Source organism: Dendropsophus ebraccatus, chromosome 4, assembly GCF_027789765.1.
Source record: "Dendropsophus ebraccatus isolate aDenEbr1 chromosome 4, aDenEbr1.pat, whole genome shotgun sequence".
Lineage (NCBI taxonomy): Eukaryota > Metazoa > Chordata > Amphibia > Anura > Hylidae > Dendropsophus > Dendropsophus ebraccatus.
The window spans coordinates 111,642,300-111,661,930 of record NC_091457.1 but is presented as its reverse complement, the minus strand read 5'-3'; the positions used below and the strand labels follow the sequence as shown (position 1 = coordinate 111,661,930).

The 19,631-nt window shown below is 41.6% G+C and overlaps 1 protein-coding gene across 1 annotated transcript in view; it reads left to right on the top strand.

The window, feature by feature from the left end:
- CHCHD6 (coiled-coil-helix-coiled-coil-helix domain containing 6) overlaps positions 1–16,497 on the top strand; it is a 236,229-nt gene extending 219,732 nt beyond the window's left edge. Inside the window, exon 9 of the mRNA XM_069966731.1 lies at positions 14,192–16,497. Within this exon, the coding sequence (XP_069822832.1) occupies positions 14,192–14,215 (24 nt within the window). The 3' untranslated portion in view covers positions 14,216–16,497. The remainder of the gene's footprint in view (positions 1–14,191) is intronic.
- The last annotated feature ends 3,134 nt before the right edge of the window (positions 16,498–19,631 follow it).

Below are 19,631 nucleotides of genomic sequence, written 5' to 3'. Positions count from 1 at the left end.
TCTAAATTAATGTTTGCACAGCACCCTGCCTGCCTTGTTGTTCTTGAAACTGTAAATCTCATTTACTTATAAGATTGAATAAAGCTGCCTGGCAACGTGCAAGGCTTTTTCATTTAGGCCAAGTGTGTATCTCTCCATTCCTATCTGTTAGTCACCTTTAAAGTGTCTCATTCATATTCCATCTCCACCACTATGTGCGTATCAGTCACAGATCACTGGCAAAGATGTTAGAGCAAGTTTTGTTAAAACATATTGCACTGTCTATGGCAACTGCATCAGTACAACTTTATTGCACCTTGTGCTTTGATATATACTGTATATACATTTTTTTCTTTTTACTTCCTATATTATATGAAGAGTCTATTTACTTTGCAATTCAAAGTGGAAAATCTATAGTTCTGGAGCTGCAGAGCATGTGCCCCACCAAATTAATTTACTCTAAAAGTGACAGCCTCTCTTCATACTTTTTAGGTCCCCCCCCCCCCCCTAAAGCCCCTATTACACGGGGCGATTCAGAGGAGCAAACGAGCGCCGACCTGTCAGGTCAGCGCTTGCTTGCTCCTCATTCCCGCTTACTTCCAGCGCCTAACACGCGCCAGCAGCAAGCGGGTAAGAGCCAGGGGGCTGCACAGGTGATCGCTAGATCCATCCATGCACCCAATAGAAGATAGCGACGGTCTGCTGCCTCTGCTCCTATTACATGGAGCGACGATCATACATGTAAGCTGATCGTTGTTTTCTGTTACACCAAGCAATTATCGACCGTAATGGACAATATCAGCTGAATACGTCCGATAATCGCTTTGTGTAATAGGGCCTTAAGAGATTGTTGGGTTTGCTCTCACACAAGAGCAATGGATGTATGCAAGACTGAATGTGATGTCCTCTCTTGTCCAGTGTTCGATTTGGGCTTAAATAGGAACATGGTAAAGATATCTAAGGTTTTCTTTGTAGGGAATTTAAAATACTACTTGTAAATGGATACGGTATGGAATAATAATAAGAGTAGCTTTGGAGAAAAATAACATCTGGGGAAGGAAATGAATTGCTAAGGAACATAACATTCATGTTATGTCTCAGTCCCCTGAAGAAGCCATTTTTACAGTCAAACATGTTTGAATGCAGTCGTTCATTTTGGAAATTAATCTGAGCCAATGATTGGATAATATTTTTTTCTATGAGTATTGATTCTGGATCAGTTTTCCCATGCAGACTGCTTGTAATAAGTTGTAGTTGGTGGTAACATCGATGCTGAATTATAGCAACCTGGTGTATTGCTGAAATGTTGCTATACATGGAATAGATGATATGTGTTAGTTTAATGGCTGGAGATATATAGAAGATAAGGCTTTTTCTAGTGAAATTCTGCTCAGAGGGAAGATCAGGCAAAGAACGACCTCTAAATGAAACTTTTCTCGCATTTCACTTATGAGAGGTCAAGAGGCTCTAGTTTTATACATAATTGAAACGTTATCACCAGCTTTGTTTGTCTGTTTGTTTTGTCTGCATCTTGTATCCATAAATATAGAATGAGTGTTACAGATGAGTACATTGTCACGCAGGCCGAGCATGAAGGACATGTTACTTTTAGACAATATACATTGTATACAGACGACTTGTAACACATGACTACCCTGTAATGATGAAGCTGTGCCCTCAGACATATGCCACCGCTTACTTTGCACATTTACTAAATTTACTGAGCTGTAAAAATGTTAAAAGTCCTCAGAGGACTCTTATAGGCAAATTACCACTATCTGGCTCGAAAGATTTGCCAAAAATTGCATGAGTGATCTTGCCTAAAACAGGCATGTTTTCAAAAAGAGCAATGGTATCTTGCCCATATATGTTTCTTTCCATTCCTGGCTTTGGAACAAAAAAACTACATCAAAAACTGCCATGAAAACAGCATGTGTAATTCTAGTCTTAGAGAGAAATGTCAAAACTAAGAACAAGGAATGCTGGGAAGTTTGAGGATTAATAGAAATCAGTATGGGGCCTGACTGAATGAAAAGAAACATAAGGCCTAGGGACCCCTCTCTGTGACATTGAGATGAGACAACTGCTTTAAAGAATACATATGTGGCTTCGGTATGTGCTGCCTCTTCTCTATCAGAAACAGGAACATTAGGAATGGTGGGGGTCCCATCAGTGACCTGTAGAGACTATCAGTGTGTGATGGACTAGCCAACATCAACCCACCATGTTCGTAAAGGAATTCTGTGTTGCCCTTTTTTTCTTTCCCTGCCTTGGTTTGTCCCTATGGCCGATGGCTGTGGGAACATTTACGGGTTTCAATTTTGAACAATAAAAGGTGTATAACATAATAATATTTTTGGACAATAATTTGTTTTTAAATCAAGTAGTGTCAGAAATGTAATGTATACAAATTTGTAACTGATTTTTTATTTAAAAACTGAAATCTTCCAGTACTTATCAGCTGCTGTATGTCCAGTAGGAAGTGCTGTATGTCCAGTAGGAAGTGCTGTAATCTCTCCAGTCTGACACAGTGCTCTCTGCTCTGCTGCCACCTCTGTCAGTGTCAGGAACTGTGTAGATCAGTAGAAAATAGCAAACCTCTACTGCTGTGGACAGTTCCTGAAATGAACAGAGTTGGCAGCAGGCACTTCCTGCAGGGCATACAGCACCTGATCAGTACTTATTCATCTAGCAAATCCTGTACAGAAGCCTTTTTCTAATCACAGAACTGTAAGAATCTTGTGAGCTGCCAAATGTTGGCAATGTTTAGCATCATATGATCCTTTAGAAGTTTTGGAATTTAAGCTCACATCCCAACCCCAAGAATTAGGAGCGTCCAATGAACAGAAGACTTGTACACTAGAAAATGATCACTATAGGCCTATGCACCTCATGAGAATGGAGAGGGATTATTTTTTTTAGACTATTTAAAGGGGAACTATCAACAGGTTAGATAAATCTACTCTGCTGATAGCTCCCTATTGTGCATGGGGGGGCCGAGGATGAAGGTTTGTTTCTGACTTTTATCCTCTGTGCCATTCCGGTGCAGTTAGTAAGTTGCTCCACAGTCCGGTAAGATCGTTGGGAGCACTGCCCCGCTCCTTGATCAGGCCCGCTCCCAGCTGACCCGCTCCATTGCTTATGATTAAAAAGGGCCGGGCTGGCTGTGGGCGAATTGTGCTATGGGGGCGGGGCAGTGTTTCTAACAGACCATGGAGCAAACGAATTACTGCATCAGAACAGCGCCAAGGATGAAGATAAGAGACATACCTCCATCCTTACAGTCTCCTGCGCAATAGGGACCTATCAGCAGGTTGGATTCATCTATCATGCTGATAGTTCCCTTTTAAGATTTGGCTTTTATAGTGACGGTGGATATAGTTACAAGTTTCCTACTTTCTGTGTATAATATCCCTCCTGCTGCCACCTTAGTTCTTTTCTCTTTAATAAGAATTAACAGGGTCTCTGGAGTCCATTTTCATCCCCCCTGCTCAGGGGCTAAGCAATTAAGAGTAACAACACTTAAATCATTGCTGAGGATAGACGGGAACGCTCTCCTTCTTTGAATCATTTCCCCGCCTTTTGTGCCTCTCAGCAGTTCGGCCCCCACTGAAAACCATGGCGTATGGCGGCAAGACAATGGAGTCCGAATCTAATTTTTTTGTGTTCTTACTATAAAACGTCTTGTTACACGGAGAGTGACACATGGTGGCCTGTTGTGCAGAAGCTAAGTGTACGGTACTCACGTCTTAAAGAACAAAGCCTCTTTTATTAAATGTCACCAGGCGTACCTCTTGCTGCCGATTCAAAGCTTTCTATTGCGAAAATCAGGCCAGATTCACAGTTGCATGAAAGTTCTGTTCCAGTTTCTTCTTTTCTCTTTTTTTTTTTTATTGCAAATTACCAGCAACGTTAAATGTACTATTCCGCCTTCAATAGGAGGTCAGTCTAACTTGCCAACGAGTTGATCGCCGTCAATGTAAATGTATTCTTCTCATTGCCGAGAACCTAAATCACTGACCTCTACTAAATACCTTGTTAATAAACCCTCACGTAATGAGGAGACCCTGCTCAGAATGCAGGAAGAATCTCTCCGCTTCCATGTCCTTTGTTGTAGTATAAACACGACGTCTTACATCTCCGTTCTCTCTGCTGGGCGCCAGCCATTCACTATTATTTACACTGTGGGAGCTTTTTGCTGGCAGGTACTTATTCCGCTATTATAGATGAATCCAGAGAGATGTCTCTCTCTCCTTGTATCAATACTTGTGGAGGGGCTCTAAGCTGCCATACTAGTTCAGAACTGTATGGGGGCCCATATAGTTCAGAACTGTACCCTAATACAATGGGTGTAGATATCTATGAACCTATACAGTACCTCCAGAGTCACATGGAGATTTGTGTTTATAGATTCATGTCTAATCTTCCATGATGTAGGCACATGGAGTGACAACCGGATAATGCAGAACTGTAGGGACTCCTACAGTTCCCACCATATAAGCTTTATGCAAATGGCTCGTGGGCAGTTCACTCTTCAGACTTCTTCTTCTACAAAAGTGTATAATGGGCAGTAGTATAATAGTTTTTTTTTGTAGATGTGGGCAAAAGAGATGTTATATTCTTGTACTAGGGTATAGTATTTTTTTTATTTAATGTAGGGGGAGGTATTATAACCAATGGGGGATCAAATATTTCCTATGCCCCAAGCTGTTCACAAAACCTGACCCCTCATTCCACCTCCAACTACCCAGTAATAATAGAACAAATTGGTGTTTACTGTGCAAGACTAATAACTTCAAGTTTCAATAGTCTATAGTTTGTGTTAATGGCAACTATATTAATGCTGTTGAATTTGTAGTAAATATTTATTTTTATTTTATTTTTTTGAAAAATGGGAGCGGATTGAATTTTTAAAAAATTAATTCAGCATGTATTCATAAGAAACAGAAGTTGGACATATGCTATGTAAAGGTTGGGGTATTTGCCTGTGCAGTCTACAGCAATGCTAATGTATGTGTTCTATCAATATATTGCAGTGTACTGCATTTTTCTTCTCCTTTTACACACTGTATATAATGTATGGCAGTGTGTAACAGTAGTACAATCATGGAAGCTCCCCATGGTTCCCCCTCACCCACAGACTGATCTCCCAGCCAACATGTGTTTACATGAGTATTAGCACTTACATGGTAGTCATATTCTTGTCATTGGGCATATAAAAACAGGGTACATTCACACATACATAATCCACAGCAGATTTCACACTGCAGAAAATTTGCAGCAGACTTTCCTATTCATTGACTTCAATGGATCTGCAGCAAATCTGCAATAGTGGAAACTTTGTAGATTTGCCATGGACCTATGGCAGGAAAATCCATCAGTGATAATGTCAGTTGTTGGGGCATATGGTTATAACACTGGACTGCTATTTTCAGTCACTTATTAGAGTTGAGCCACTGGTTGGTCACAGCTTTATATCCTTACTTCTGATTCTGACACAATCTTGATACTGTGCTGAACCTTTAAAGGGGAACTATCAGCAGGTTAGAAAAATTTTACCTGCTGACAGCTCCCTATTGTGCGCGGTGCGCCGAGGATGAAGGCATGTCTCTTACCTTCATCCTCTGTGCCGCTCCTGGGCAGTTTAATGTAGTGCTCTGTCCAATAAAGCTATTTAAAAAACACTGCCTCACCCCCAGAGCATCGATCTGCCTGGCCAGCCTGCCCCTTCTAATGATCACAGTGGGCAGTGCTCAAACAGCCTTACCAGACTGAGCACTACATTAAAAAATGCAGAGGCATGGCACCGAGGATGAAGCTCCCTGTGCCCAATAGGGACATATCAACAGGTTAGATTCATCTATCCTGCTCATAGTTCCCCTTTAACAGGTAGTACATTGAATCCCAAAATATTCCTGTAAAATCTTGATCAAAACAAACTATAATCAGCTGGCTCTGCAGGTATTGTAGTTGATAGGTGACTACACTAACCTTAAATGTGTCATCAGAAAATGACCTATTGTATAAGTAAAGTTTTATGTTAAACATATAATTTTTACTTGCTGTCATGTTCACATAAAGCAGGGAACCTTGAGGAAGAAGGTGGTTTTCTTACCTTCATCCTCAGCGCTGTTTTCCTGAAATCCTCCTTTTTATTTATATTATTTGGGTAGTTCTGTGCACTGTGGGCGGTACTACAGCCCTTGGTGGACTGATCGGCCCACCCCTCTTCATGAACATTTATCTGCTGGAGTGACATGATCGCCTGAATATTCATGAGAACGCAGGAGGTGGGCAGATCAGTGCACCAAGGTGAGTATTAGATTATGTATTCAGTTTTTATTTAACACAGGCTACATCTGTGCATGTAAAAATACATATTTGCCTGCCTCCATTGGTCATATGTAAGTATAGCATTCTTGTATGATAACCTAGTGCATACAATTGGCTCCAATTTGCACCTATACTTTTCCACGCCACAACTTGATTAATATAATGTACAGGATAGATGTGCTGCATAAGCAGTTAATCCAGGCTCCAAAAGCTGATTTCCTCTGCTAGCCGGCAGCATAACCAGAGCGTTGTGTGCAGCTGTTGTGTGTTGTGCAGCGCAGCCTTCAAACATAAATGGCTACCTGCAGGTATTAATAACACCAGAACAAAAAACAATTACAAGGGCATTTAAAGGGAGAGAAATAGGCTGCGTTGATTCCTACCGATCCATTCACATCCTACAAAAATAAATTAAAAAAAATAAAAAAAAAGTGACAAACATTCCGGATGATTTAGGCATCTTGTCATGTTAGAATAATAACTTCCATATCCACAGGCAAACTACGTCCTTCAGACTGGAGATTTTTATTTTTTTTTCTGTTTTTTTGGGGATTTTTTTTTTTTTTTTTTAGAAGGCAACAGAAGTATAAAGTTGATATTTTTCATGTGACAGTTTTTTTAATTTATTTATTATTAATATTTTTTCTTGGCAAAGAACTATCAGTAATTCAGCCGGTTTGTGTGTGTGACATGTGGTAGGGGTGAGTTTTCCAATGCTGCTATGAGTCCTCCTGCAGAGATTTGGGGTCAAGGGTGCTGAGGGGAGTTAGTGGAACCAGAACATTGCATGAAAACCCTGCGGCAGGGAACAGGGCTCGTCTTTGGTAGCAGCAAGCGCGGTGTATCATTAGGACTACAATGGCACTTTTCCCTAGGGCAATTTTTGCTATTTTAAGCGTGACAGATTTCACTTGTACATGCACTTGTATACATCACATTTATTTTTAACGGTTCGTGTTTGCCCAAAACCACATTCATTTGTATTTTTGCATTCACACGTTTAATGGTCCCCTACGGAGAGGAACTACAGATAGATCCCGTAGTAACTAAATATATGCAAGGCTGCAGGTTATACCAAAAGCATCAAGAAAAATTAGTAGACATTGTGGTGTTTGTTTGACTTGGGTGGGGGCTGTTTTATTTTCTCACTGTTCTACATACAGCAAAGAAGGCAGATGCAGGCATGTTGCCCTCTACAACTGTGGTCATTGAGATACACTGTGTGCCCCTTATAGGATCTAAAGGCCCCCGTACACCTTCAATAACTGACGGCTGAACCATTGTCCGGCCGCCAGTTACATCACCCGCACACAGTCTCTCCTCAAATACAGGAACATTCAGCAAGGCCGAGTGTTCCTGTGTTATGGAAAGAGAAGGGGTAAACCACAGTGAGAGCGCTCTCACTGCAGCTCATCTGTGACTGAACAAAGGGGTCGTCATGATTTTCCTTTACGGCCAACCCCTATAATCACAGACATCCTTTGTCAGTGGTGGTTCTAAATGGCTCCATTACCTTATATTGACGGCCGAACCCACTAAGACCAGTGGTTTTGGTCAATCAAAGTCTAAAGTGTATGCGGACCCTAAGGCTTACTCAGTTTAGCGCTGGGGAAGGAAGGGGGGCTTTCATTCAATTTGGGGTTACTAGGAAGAAGCAGTAAATGTGTATTACTGCATAGAGTGGTGCAGCACCCCTACCAAATAATGTTCTACTAAATACAAAAACATCATTCATTGACTCACAGGAGGCTGCTTCTCTGCATGAATTGCAGTCGATGTTTTTGATATTCAAGGTTTTTCGCTTTTCCTTTGGTCTCCATCTGGCTCTGGCACTCACGAAGACTTCTCCGACCATGACTTGTTTTAGGCTCCTCGCTCCAGCATTATCCTCGTATGTATACAAAGTCTCCTGTAGGGTAGCCCCCTCTATGTAGCCTCTGTGTAGTAAAGGCCTCTATGTTGTATTGCCTCCCGTTGTGTAGTGCCCATGTGTAGTATAGCAACCCAGGTATGATGGGAATTGTAGTTTTGTAACAGCTGGACGGCTTGAGTTTGACACCTGTGGACTACAGGATGCTGGGAAAGCTGGGTAACCTGTGGTCTGCATCGGGGGCGGGGCTTATTACTGGGCTGAGCATACCCGTTTCAGTTGGCAGCTATGAGAACCTCCCTCCAAACCCCACTGATCTTTGTCACTCAGGCGCTTCCTGTGCAAGCAGCTTGTGCCTGTGTCAGGCTGGCTGCCTGCACCAGCTAGAAGAGCATAGAAGCCCCCAGAGGAGCTAAGGGGAGCAGGGTAAGAGGTAAGTAGCTTCAATATGGGGGCTAAAGGTGTGGGGGGATACTGCACTGCACACAGGGGGCATACATCCCTGGGTGGGGGTTGGTGTTAGGGGTGGTGGTACAGAGATCAGTGGGGTTTGGAGGGAGGGTGGTACTGACTGCTCAGAGCTCCGTGGGGTCCAGCCTCCGAAAGGAGGGGAGTTTGAGGGAGGCGCTGATGATGAAGTAAATGCGGGGCAGCCGGGCGCCGCTGGGACCCCCTAGCTGTCTGCGCCTTGTGTGGTGGTCTAGCTCGCCCGGCCCTACAAACGACCCTGCTATGGCCTTTGCTTGTAGATACATGATTAATAAATCCTGAATTCTAACATCAGATGGACATGACAGAACCCTGCTGATTCACTGGCTGGGTTGTAATGTCTACATACCCTATTATTATCCATGTTACACATCCAGCACAATATTTGTAGTAATGTCAATGATCAGAATCTAATGAAGCAATGGTGCCCTAGTTGGGCCTAGTTTTTATTACTGGCTTTATGTTGGCCAAACCCCTTTAGTAGAGTTTAGGGTTTATGGTCTTCTAGCGGTCATTTGTTAGTATCTGTAATACACACATTATAAACAGCGATCCTTAGTGATGTCCATTATGTTGTTTGGGTCTGATCAATAACAATCCACTAAAATTTACTAGACATGTCTTAATGACCAATGATTTTACGACTGGCTGCCTCAGCGGCTATAACTTTTTTTTATTTGCTAGGATGAGTTTTGCTCCAGATAAGGGTTTTGTGTCTGTATAAATTTCACACAAATGGTCTTTTATTATAGTTAGTCTTTTATTTACTTGCAGGATTTTGATTTCTTTAGTTTTATTATTATTATTATTATTATTATTATTATTATTATTATTATTATTATTATTATTATTATTATTACCATGCTTTCCCCCACAAAAAAAAGGAAAACACATTATTTTTATTATAATTTTTCTGTGACACGGCAGCCCCAGTTACAAGGGTAAACAACCATGTAAAGTGGCATTTGTCATCAGCTTATTTCAGTCTAGTAGGCCTGGCACAATAAGGAGTACCCAGCAAGGGAGCACTGCCTGTATAATATATTGTACTGTGATCTTATCACTCCTCATTTTTTCCCCTACGTTTTGTCTGTACATGATTAAAGCTCTGACATATATGATAACATGTCTTTAGGTGGCCATTGTCATGTGGAGGCCAAAAAGGGTATCCTTATGTCCTCTGCCTAACCAGTATATGTTAGTATAAAGCAAAAAACTGAAGTATGGAATAGCAGAGCAGATCCTTAAAAAAATTTATTCATTTAAAGGCTACTATATTAGCATATGGATGGATGGCTGATGACAAAGTATGGCTTTCTTGTGACAGATACCTTAGGGAACTCCAATGACATTACTTTAAACATATGGCACTATCGTTGGAGCTTCCAGTAACATATTTTGCATTAAAATGAGTGTCAGGTGGCTGTCAGCGATACCACCTCTCTGGAGGGAGCCCAGGAAGAGAAGAGTAAGGCTGATTGGCTTCCCTTGGGATGCTGTGATAATGTCACCATATATAGACTGCCCATAATTGGTAACTGCCCATATATGGACAGTAACATCATTGGAAAGGACAACATGTCTCGCATACAGTAGGATACAGCACATTGCAGCCTTTACTCTGCGGAGGTGTATATCTGGCATGTAAAGATGGTTATACACATGTACCCTGATAGAAATGTTGCATTGTGACAAACTTGGCACTAGGTGTATAAGTAAATGATTACAGGTGTGGTCTGATTAGACTCTAGGTCTTGTCACAAAAGGGTGTAAAAGTGCTTCCCTCGCTGCCCTCTTAGAGGTTACATTTGGCTAGTGTACCTCCTTGGTGAGAGATTCTTTCCTGCTAAACATGCCCCTATGGTGCACTCTAACACATTTAGTCGAGTTGATAGACTTTGATAGGGGACACATCATTGGATTGAGAGAAGTGGAATGGTCAGATTTTCAGCCACCTAGGCCATTCTGAAGTTGCTTGCTCCGGAGGGTCCAAATGGTCCACCATTAGAGAGGCATGTGTCGCCTCGCATGATAGGGCTTCATGAAAATGCTCGCCTGCACAAAACAGCCAAGGTTTCTCAGAAATGTCTTTACCAGATTCCAAAAACTAGTTTTTCCCCAATAAATGTATCCTTTCTCTCTGATATTGTAATTACTTACAGTGGGGAAAAAAAGTATTTAGTCAGTCACCAATAGTGCAAGTTCTCCCACTTAAAAAGATGAGAGGCGTCTTTAATTTACATCATAGGTAGACCTCAACTATGAGAGACAAAATGAAAAAAAAAATTCCGAAAATCACATTGTCTGATTTTGGAAGAATTTATTTGCAAATTATGGTGGAAAATAAGTATTTGGTCACCTACAAACAATCGAGATTTCTGGCTCTCACAGACCTGTAACTTCTTCTTTAAGAGTCTCCTCTTTCCTCCACTCCTTACCTGTAGTAATTGCACCTGTTTAAACTTGTTATCAGTATAAAAAAGACACCTGTGCACACCCTCAAACAGTCAGACTCCAAACTCCACTATGGTGAAGACCAAAGAGCTGTCAAAGGACACCGGAAACAAAATTGTAGCCCTGCCCCAGGCCGGGAAGACTGAATCTGCAATAGGCAACCAGCTTGGAGTGAAGAAATTAACTGTGGGAGCAATAATCAGAAAATGGAAGACATACTAGACCACTAATAATCTCCCTCGATCTGGGGCTGCACACAAAATTTCACCCCGTGGGGTGGCAAAAATCCCAGAACCACGCGGGGGGACCTAGTGAATGAACTGCAGAGAGCTGGGACCAATGTAACAAAACCTACCATCAGTAACACACTACGCCGCCAGGGACTCAGATCCTGCAGTGCCAGACGTGTCCCACTGCTTAAGCCAGTACATGTCCAGGCCCGTCTGAAGTTTGCTAGAGAGTATTTGGATAATCCAGAAGAATATTGGGAGAATGTCCTATGGTCTGATGAAACCAAAGTGGAACTGTTTGGTAGAAACACAACTTGTTGTGTTTGGAGGAAAAAGAATACTGAGTTGCATCCATCAAACACCATACCTACTGTAAAGCATGGGGGTGGAAACATCATGCTTTGGGGCTGTTTCTCTGCAAAGGGGCCAGGACGACTTATCCGGGTACATGAAAGAATGAATGGGGCCATGTATCGTGAGATTTTGAGTGCAAGCCTCCTTCCATCAGCAAGGACATTGAAGATGAAACATGGCTGGCTCTTTCAACATGACAATGATCCAAAGCACACCGCCAGGGCAACGAAGGAGTGGCTTCGTAAGAAGCATTTCAAGGTCCTGGAGTGGCCTAGCCAGTCTCCAGATCTCAACCCTATAGAAAACCTTTGGAGGGAGTTGAAAGTCCGTGTTGCCAAGCGACAGCCCCAAAACATCACTGCTCTAGAGGAGATCTGCATGGAGGAATGGGCCAACATACCAACAACAGTGTGTGCCAACCTTGTGAAAACTTAGAGAAAACATTTGACCTCTGTCATTGCCAACAAAGGATATATAACAAAGTATTGAGATGAAATTTTGTTACTGACCAAATACTTATTTTCCACCATAATTTGCAAATAAATTCTTACAAAATCAGACAATGTGATTTTCGGGATTTGTTTTCTCATTTAGTCTCCCATAGTCTACATATGGTGTCAATTACAGGCCTCTCTCATCTTTTAAGTTGTGGAACTTGCACTAGTGGTGACTGACTAAATACTTTTTCCCCCACTGTACATACATCATCAATGCATTCATGTATATAAAGTTTCATTTGGCTCCAACTATTTCTCCTGGGCGCGTTATTTTCAATGGGGATATATATATATATTAGAGAGAGAGAGAGATAGAAGATATATAAATATAGATATATATATATAAATATATATAGATATCACACACACACACACACACACTGTGTATAGATAGATGTGTTCTGTCAGATAAAGCAGCCACTCTCAGGTGGTGTAACACAGGCCAGAGCTGCCACATGGAACCCTTTATCTGTTTATTACAGAATGAAGCCAGTCACTAATTTGCACTGATATTACAGATTTCTGAGTACTGCATGTACACGTATGTTAGAGGTGTTCTACACTGAGGCTATTAAGGGGACATGCGTACACCTTGCCTCAGTTTTGCACATTGCAAGTTCTCTGAATGCAACCAGCAGCATAAACAGTCCTTAGCTTAACCAGGTACTTATCGGTTTCAGAGGTGCCACTGGTCCCCAGTCTATAATCAGTGCCATTTGTGATACTTACAGGAGGCCTTTGTGCTCATTTAGGCACCAGGGTCAAGGTGTAACAGCTGCCTCTGCACTCTCTATAGCTACTCCCCTGATCTTTATGTGTAACTTGAGGGACCATACAGCAGGTGAAATCAAAGGCTGTCAAATTCTTGAGTGACAGTTTATCTAGTCAGAGTTTGCACCTTCTAAATAGTTGGCTTACTTATACTCCAAAATGTGCACCAAAACATGGTACATTTTTGCTGCATGTAAACCATGTCCCTTTGTACTAAAGCCACACCACTGCGAAGGTGGTGCAGGAGTGTTTAAAGTGCTCTGAGAATGTGGTGCAAGTCATGTAACCCCCTTTTTATGGTCACAGGCAGTGTTGACCATCTCATTGTGTCTGAAAATAAAGTTTTTTTGTTGAATGTACTATTGTGTATGAAAGGCACTCTTATCAGCAGGTTAGGGTATATTAAAGGGGTTATCCAGTGCTACAAAAACATGGCTACTTTCTTTCAGAGACAACACGACTCTTGTCTCCAATTCAGGTGCGGTTTGCAATTAAGCTCCATTCACTTCAATGGAACTGAGCAGCAAAACCCTGCCCAAGCTGGAGACAAGAGTGGTGCTGTCTCTGGAAGAAAGTGGCCATGTTTTTGTAGCGCTGGATAACCCCTTTAACCTGCTGATAGATCCTAATTAGGGGAGGTACTGCAAGCACCCTCTGCATTGGTAGTTAGACCTGGTGTTGGTGGGGAGCGGCCATCCTTACCTTGTATACTTCTGATAATCATCAGACACCAGCAGGAAGCTAGAGCCAAGTGCATTGTAGCTGCTATAATAGTGGCTGTAACTTACCCGACCCATCTACAACTAGCCATCTTAGAGCAGTCTCAGCACGGCTCCATTTTATATTTTACTTTTCTGCAGGCAGGAGAATCCAGGCCAAGCAGGTTAAATGCCTTCCTATCAGTAAAGCTGCTGTTCCTTGTATCTTCATTGTATTTTTGGACTCATTGTTGTGTTTGTCCATTGGATAAAGCTGATCTGATCAGGCCGGCTGGTTGTCATGGCAAATGTAAGAAACTCTCTCCTGTCAAGAAGTCACTGAGCGCAGCTCTCTGGTGAATTGCTCTGTATATCCACAGCACTGATTATATGTATCAGCACCGGAGAAAAGTTTCTAAATTAGCAATTCCGAGAGATGACTTTGCTGCCGTAATTACGCTCTTGTTAACGTGGAAATGTTACGAGTCTGACTAAACTCTCTGCCATCTCTTACAGAACCTGCTCTTCAATCACGGCTAATTCTCCTATTGTGAGCGCAAAAGAAGAAAATTAAGAGCTGACCGCCTTTATATCTTCGTCACTGAAGACTGAATGCAGGGAAATGAAGAGTTAATATAGATTTTGTAGCTGGTAAAACAGGAATGTTCTAAATGTTCCATGGCATTATATGAATTCTAAGATTTGTCCATGATATACTATATGTGTGTGTGTGTGTACATATGTGTATGTATAGATACACACACACACTGGTGGCAGTCATTAAATTTGACATTGCTCACAGGTAAGGTTAGCTGAACATACATTTTCTGATATTTGTAGTGATAGCATATTTTCATGGCTTCATGACTCTGCATTGCTGTATTGGTAATGCATGAATTGTATTTCAAGGGAATCGGTCAGCAGCAATTCCAAACTGCTGACACTGTTAGATATCTGTTAGGTCAAGGAGACACCTGCTACCTTTCATCTATCTATCTGTGCTTCCTGAATGTAGAAAAATGCTTTTATTCTCTGGTGCAAAGAGTCAAAGAGAGGACAAGCTGCTGATCTACTGCAAGGAGGCATTCAACTTGCAGCACCTCAAGATCTTGGAAAAGCCTCCTTGACGCTTTGCACAGGAAAATGAAAGCGTTTTTTATGTTCTGAAAGCACAGATGGATATATCATAGGTAAGTGTGTCAGCCATAAGTTGTGTCTATATTACCAGGACTCCTTGTGGCTGCATCAAACTTCTTCAGCCACTGGTGTTCAAATGCAAAATGTTCAGGCTTGGACTAACCTGAGCAGGCTTGAGGTTCGCTCGTCTCTAATACCTATCTTTAGAACAAATTTTTGACATGTTGCAGAGACCCCTATGGTCTCTAGGTATAGCCAGAAGAAGCACAGCTAAGTGCGCCAGCTCATGGTGAGCTTCTTTATATGTCTTTGGAGCTCATCTTGTGATGCAAGACAGGAAGGAAAGCGCTCCGCTTCATTCGTCTACCAGCTATATCTAGAAATTGGTGAGCGTCTAAACTTTCATACCGTGACCGTTCAAAACTTTTGACATGTCTGATACTGTATCAAAGGTTAATTCTAATGACAAGAACACTTTAAGGAACACTCTAGGCAAATCTGACACTATGTTGTGCCTAGCTTAGGGGCTGAGAAAGCAAAGTCTGACACAGAGATTCAAAGGACACTGAATAGAGACCCTGCACTAGATACAACATACATGTCCTTTTTATCTGGAATGTTCCTTTAAGCTCATTTATCCTTCATAATGGCTGCCACTGCTGTTCCAATATAGATTTCAAGAACGTTTAGCCTTGCTAATGCACTTCAATGCATAACTGATCCACTGTTATGCCTGGTGCAGGGCCCGAGGGGGCAGAGCGTGACCAGGATTTTCATTGTGTCATGCTCTACCCCCTCAGGCCCTGCAATGGGCATAACACAGTATGTCAGTTTTGCCTGGAGTGTTCCATGAAATTTAATGCAGTTCCCAGTAAATATGTCTCCTAGTCATCCTCTTTTGTCATTGTTAAAAATGATATTTATTTGATCACTTTTATATCTGTTGGTCATCCAGCTTTCCTAGTATCCTAAACGACAGTTCTGCCTAATGATGTAATTTTACATCTTTCAATAATAATAATCCTGGAAAGCAGAGTGGCAATGAGTGTGGTTGTCATCCATGCCCATTATGAAGAGAAATGTTGAAATATGAACAACTTAACAGAAGGAATATTGCAGGGATCAGTCTTTGCTGGGATCAAGGGTGGATTCAGTTTTGTTCTTTAGTAGCCTATGTCCCTTTTAATTTCCCATTAGATGAAACATTCTCTACCACCTGACATTTCCCTTTTATTATCTGCCAGTTTCTTACCATACAATCACACAATCTGTGCATGACCATGAGTGTCTATATTAGCCAAAACCGTGCCCCATGTGTCTTATATTTGCCGTCCTATGTGTGTATGCAGCACATTTTGCATCATGTACAAACCAGTCCCTGCCACTTTTATTGTTGTAGGTACGCCCAGCCTGTGGATAACACCTGCATATCACAGCCCTATCAGGTTATTGCTGCCGTCCTATATCTTTGTATACTCTGATCCCATCCATGCAGTTACTTAGAATAGGGTGTAGGAAGCTTGGTCTATTTCCAATAGGTTTTGCATGTGCCAAAAAATTTGCTTTTCATATGTTATGGGCCATTTATTTCTCTGCAAGTCGATAACACGCCTTATAACATCATTGTCATAAAACTGCCTTTTTTGTAGATGCATAAAAGCTTAATAAAAATTACAGTGACAGAATGTGATGTATATCTGTTCCATGCACCGGTCCTAGGGGCAACTCATTTTTTACGTTTGTTTGGATGTCACCATCCTTTTTGTCACTGTGGCATATCGCTTCACAGCCTGACAGTATCCACTCATTGCTGACAGTAAGGGCCAGTTCACACTGAGCAAGATCGTCGGAATTCCGCGGCGGAATTCCGCCGTGCTCCGTGTCCTGCTTTGAGCGCTCGTCCGCTTTCTCTCCTCTCTGCTCAAAGAATGAACATGTTCATGCTTTTGCGCCGTGTTTCCTCAGTGTGAACTGTCCCTAAGGATAGAAAGGGGAATAGTAACTCCCAGTTGTTAGTTAATTCATACATTAGTGGAAAAGTGTCTAAAATGCAAATAAATGTGGAGAAAAGTCCTGTGTATCATTTGGGCCAATTTCTAGAATTATTTTGTGTGGGGGGGTAACAGACATTTAAGATATTTAATGTAACAGACAGGTTAGGAAAGCAGGCAGAGAAACTGTAAATGAGAAGGCCCATTGGCAAAATGTGTTACTCTAAAACCCTTGTATTTACTTTGGTTGGGAAAATCCTGACCCTTGACTAAATAAATATAACAAATCTCCATTAGTTAAATACAATGTGATGTCACATGGATGCTGGGGTTATCAACACAATTGTTACCTGTCTGTCCATGACAGTAGTCCGATCATGTACTGTGCCATCTCTAGCATTGAGCCTCTCCAGGACTACATCAGTCTTCACACCTTGTCCTGTAAAACTGCCCTGTTCCCATATATACTTTACACTGTGCTAAGCCAGCATTGCAGAGTTAACCCTTCACATGTCTGCCAGGATTTGGCGGTATTCGTAAAGACATAGACGACAGCTGGTAATTAGAGCAGAGTTGCGCTCATCCTCTTCTGCACCTCCGCCATTAATCTTCACCTCCAAATAGCTGCTACAAGCACCCACAGGGGAAATAAGGATAGTGCTTCATTAAAGAAGGGACTGCTGCCCAGCAGCCGGACAGCTATTGATTTTGTATGGCTTTTCCCCTAGTAGTCATGACGCATGCTGGGGTTGACTTTCTTCAGACTGTGTGGGAATTTCCAGGGCTTAAACACGTCGCAGCCTTCATAGGGTCATTACAGTCATCAGATGTGCACCTATAAGTCTGGGGTCATCACACTTTTCTTGTTGTTTGGTACTTTGAGGGAAGCACCAATAATATATGGGGTCTTTTTAACACCTGTGTGCTCTGATTTCAAATCCCCTTACTAACCACATTATCACCAGTGTGGTAAGGGCAAAAACAAGTAAAAAAAATAAATAAAAATAAATTACATATTAAAAAGTAGAAACAATTTTATATAAACCTATTGCTGGTCATAGTTGTGACTCTAGGGTTACGACTGCTGAATATAGAAGGCCATGTTTTGCTGTTTACCTGGGATTATTAATGTGTCATTGTCCTGTTACCCCCAGTTTCCATGTCCTGATATCCTGTACTCCTGCTGTCAGTATGTTATTATCCTTTACCACGTGTCATTGTTTCCTAAGTGTGGTGTTACCTTGTCATCCGACCTGTAAATGTGTTATTGACCTATCACCCCTTATGTCAGTATGTCATTGCTTTGGGACTCTAGTCCCTTGTAGCGTATCTGCTCTATTAAAGGAACACCCCTACCACACTATTGAACTGCTGTTTATTATAATTTGGGGGTGTATCTACACATTATTGTCACTGATAACTATACCCATCTGTCATGGATTTGTGCTTCATCCTTTATGAGATAGATTTGGTTTCTATAGGATATAGGTTTGTGGCTGGTTACACAGGACATGTGAGGGTTATTGACATCTTGTTATGTGGGCCAGTGACAATCATTTACTCTCCAGCTCCTGTCTATCCACTGCCGTGTGCCCCGAGCTGTGTATTTCCAAACTGTGCTCTCAGACCGGTGACTCACTGCAAACCTCCGACTAGGAATCAATATCTTCCCAGGATCAAATCCCCACAGACCACTCCGTCAATGGGCCCTGAGATCAATGCAATTATTTTAAGAAGGGCCGAACACATTAAACACTGCTGAATGCTACTTTCTTATTAATTTGTACCTTTGTGACCTGCTGTGACCGAGTGCAATGACTGGAAGCCCCTATACCATAGAGATGTATGCCTGGGCTAAAATGCTCGTGAATTCAATCAGCAAGACGCATTTAACAGCCGGAGTCTGGGAAGCAGCAATTCATGGGTAGGGTCTACACCAGAAAACAGGCAAATAAATCACTGTACAGTATCAGGTAGAAAAGCAGTTCTAGCCAAGATAGATATCCATTGCAGTAATACAGTAGTCATGATGTACACATAAACTTGCTAATTCCAAGTTAAATTATATATTTCAGTTTGTCTTTTTTTTGTCTCATTCTCGACAAATATTTTGTAACTTACTTTGAATAAGCGGCTAAAAATAGCGAGGAAAGGGAGGCAATCACTGTTCTTACCATATTCATTCCTTATAAACATGTTTCATATTTATATTGCCCTTACAAATTAAGCTCAACACTTTTGCTACATCTGTACTAACAGCAATGGTACTAGTATATTGCAGGAGGATGTAACTACTATACCGCTGCTCTCTATGTACAAAAATACATCCACTATAACACTGCCCCCCTCTGTACCAAAATATATCTACTATATTACTACCTACAGTATATGTACAGAGATATAACTACTATAATGCTCAATGTACAAGATTATAACTACTGTAATACTGACACATGTACAGTGCAAGAATATAACTAATATACTGTAATACCGCCCCCTATGTTCAAGAATATAACTACTTTAATACCGCTCCCTATGTTCAAGAATATAACTACAATAATACTGCCCCTATGTACAAGAATATAACTACTATAAGTGACTCCCAAGCCGGAAGAAGGGGCGGAGCCCCGTAACAGCCGTACCACAGGAGACGCGTCCTGCACCCTACACCATCCCCTACCTAGCCTGTTGTCTGATTGACGAATGAAGTGAAAGCCTGCAACAAGAGAAGGTGAGTGCAGCATTTTATCCCTTTACTCACCTATAACTACTATGATACTGCCCCTATGTTCAAGAATATAACTGCTATAATACTGCCCCTATGTTCA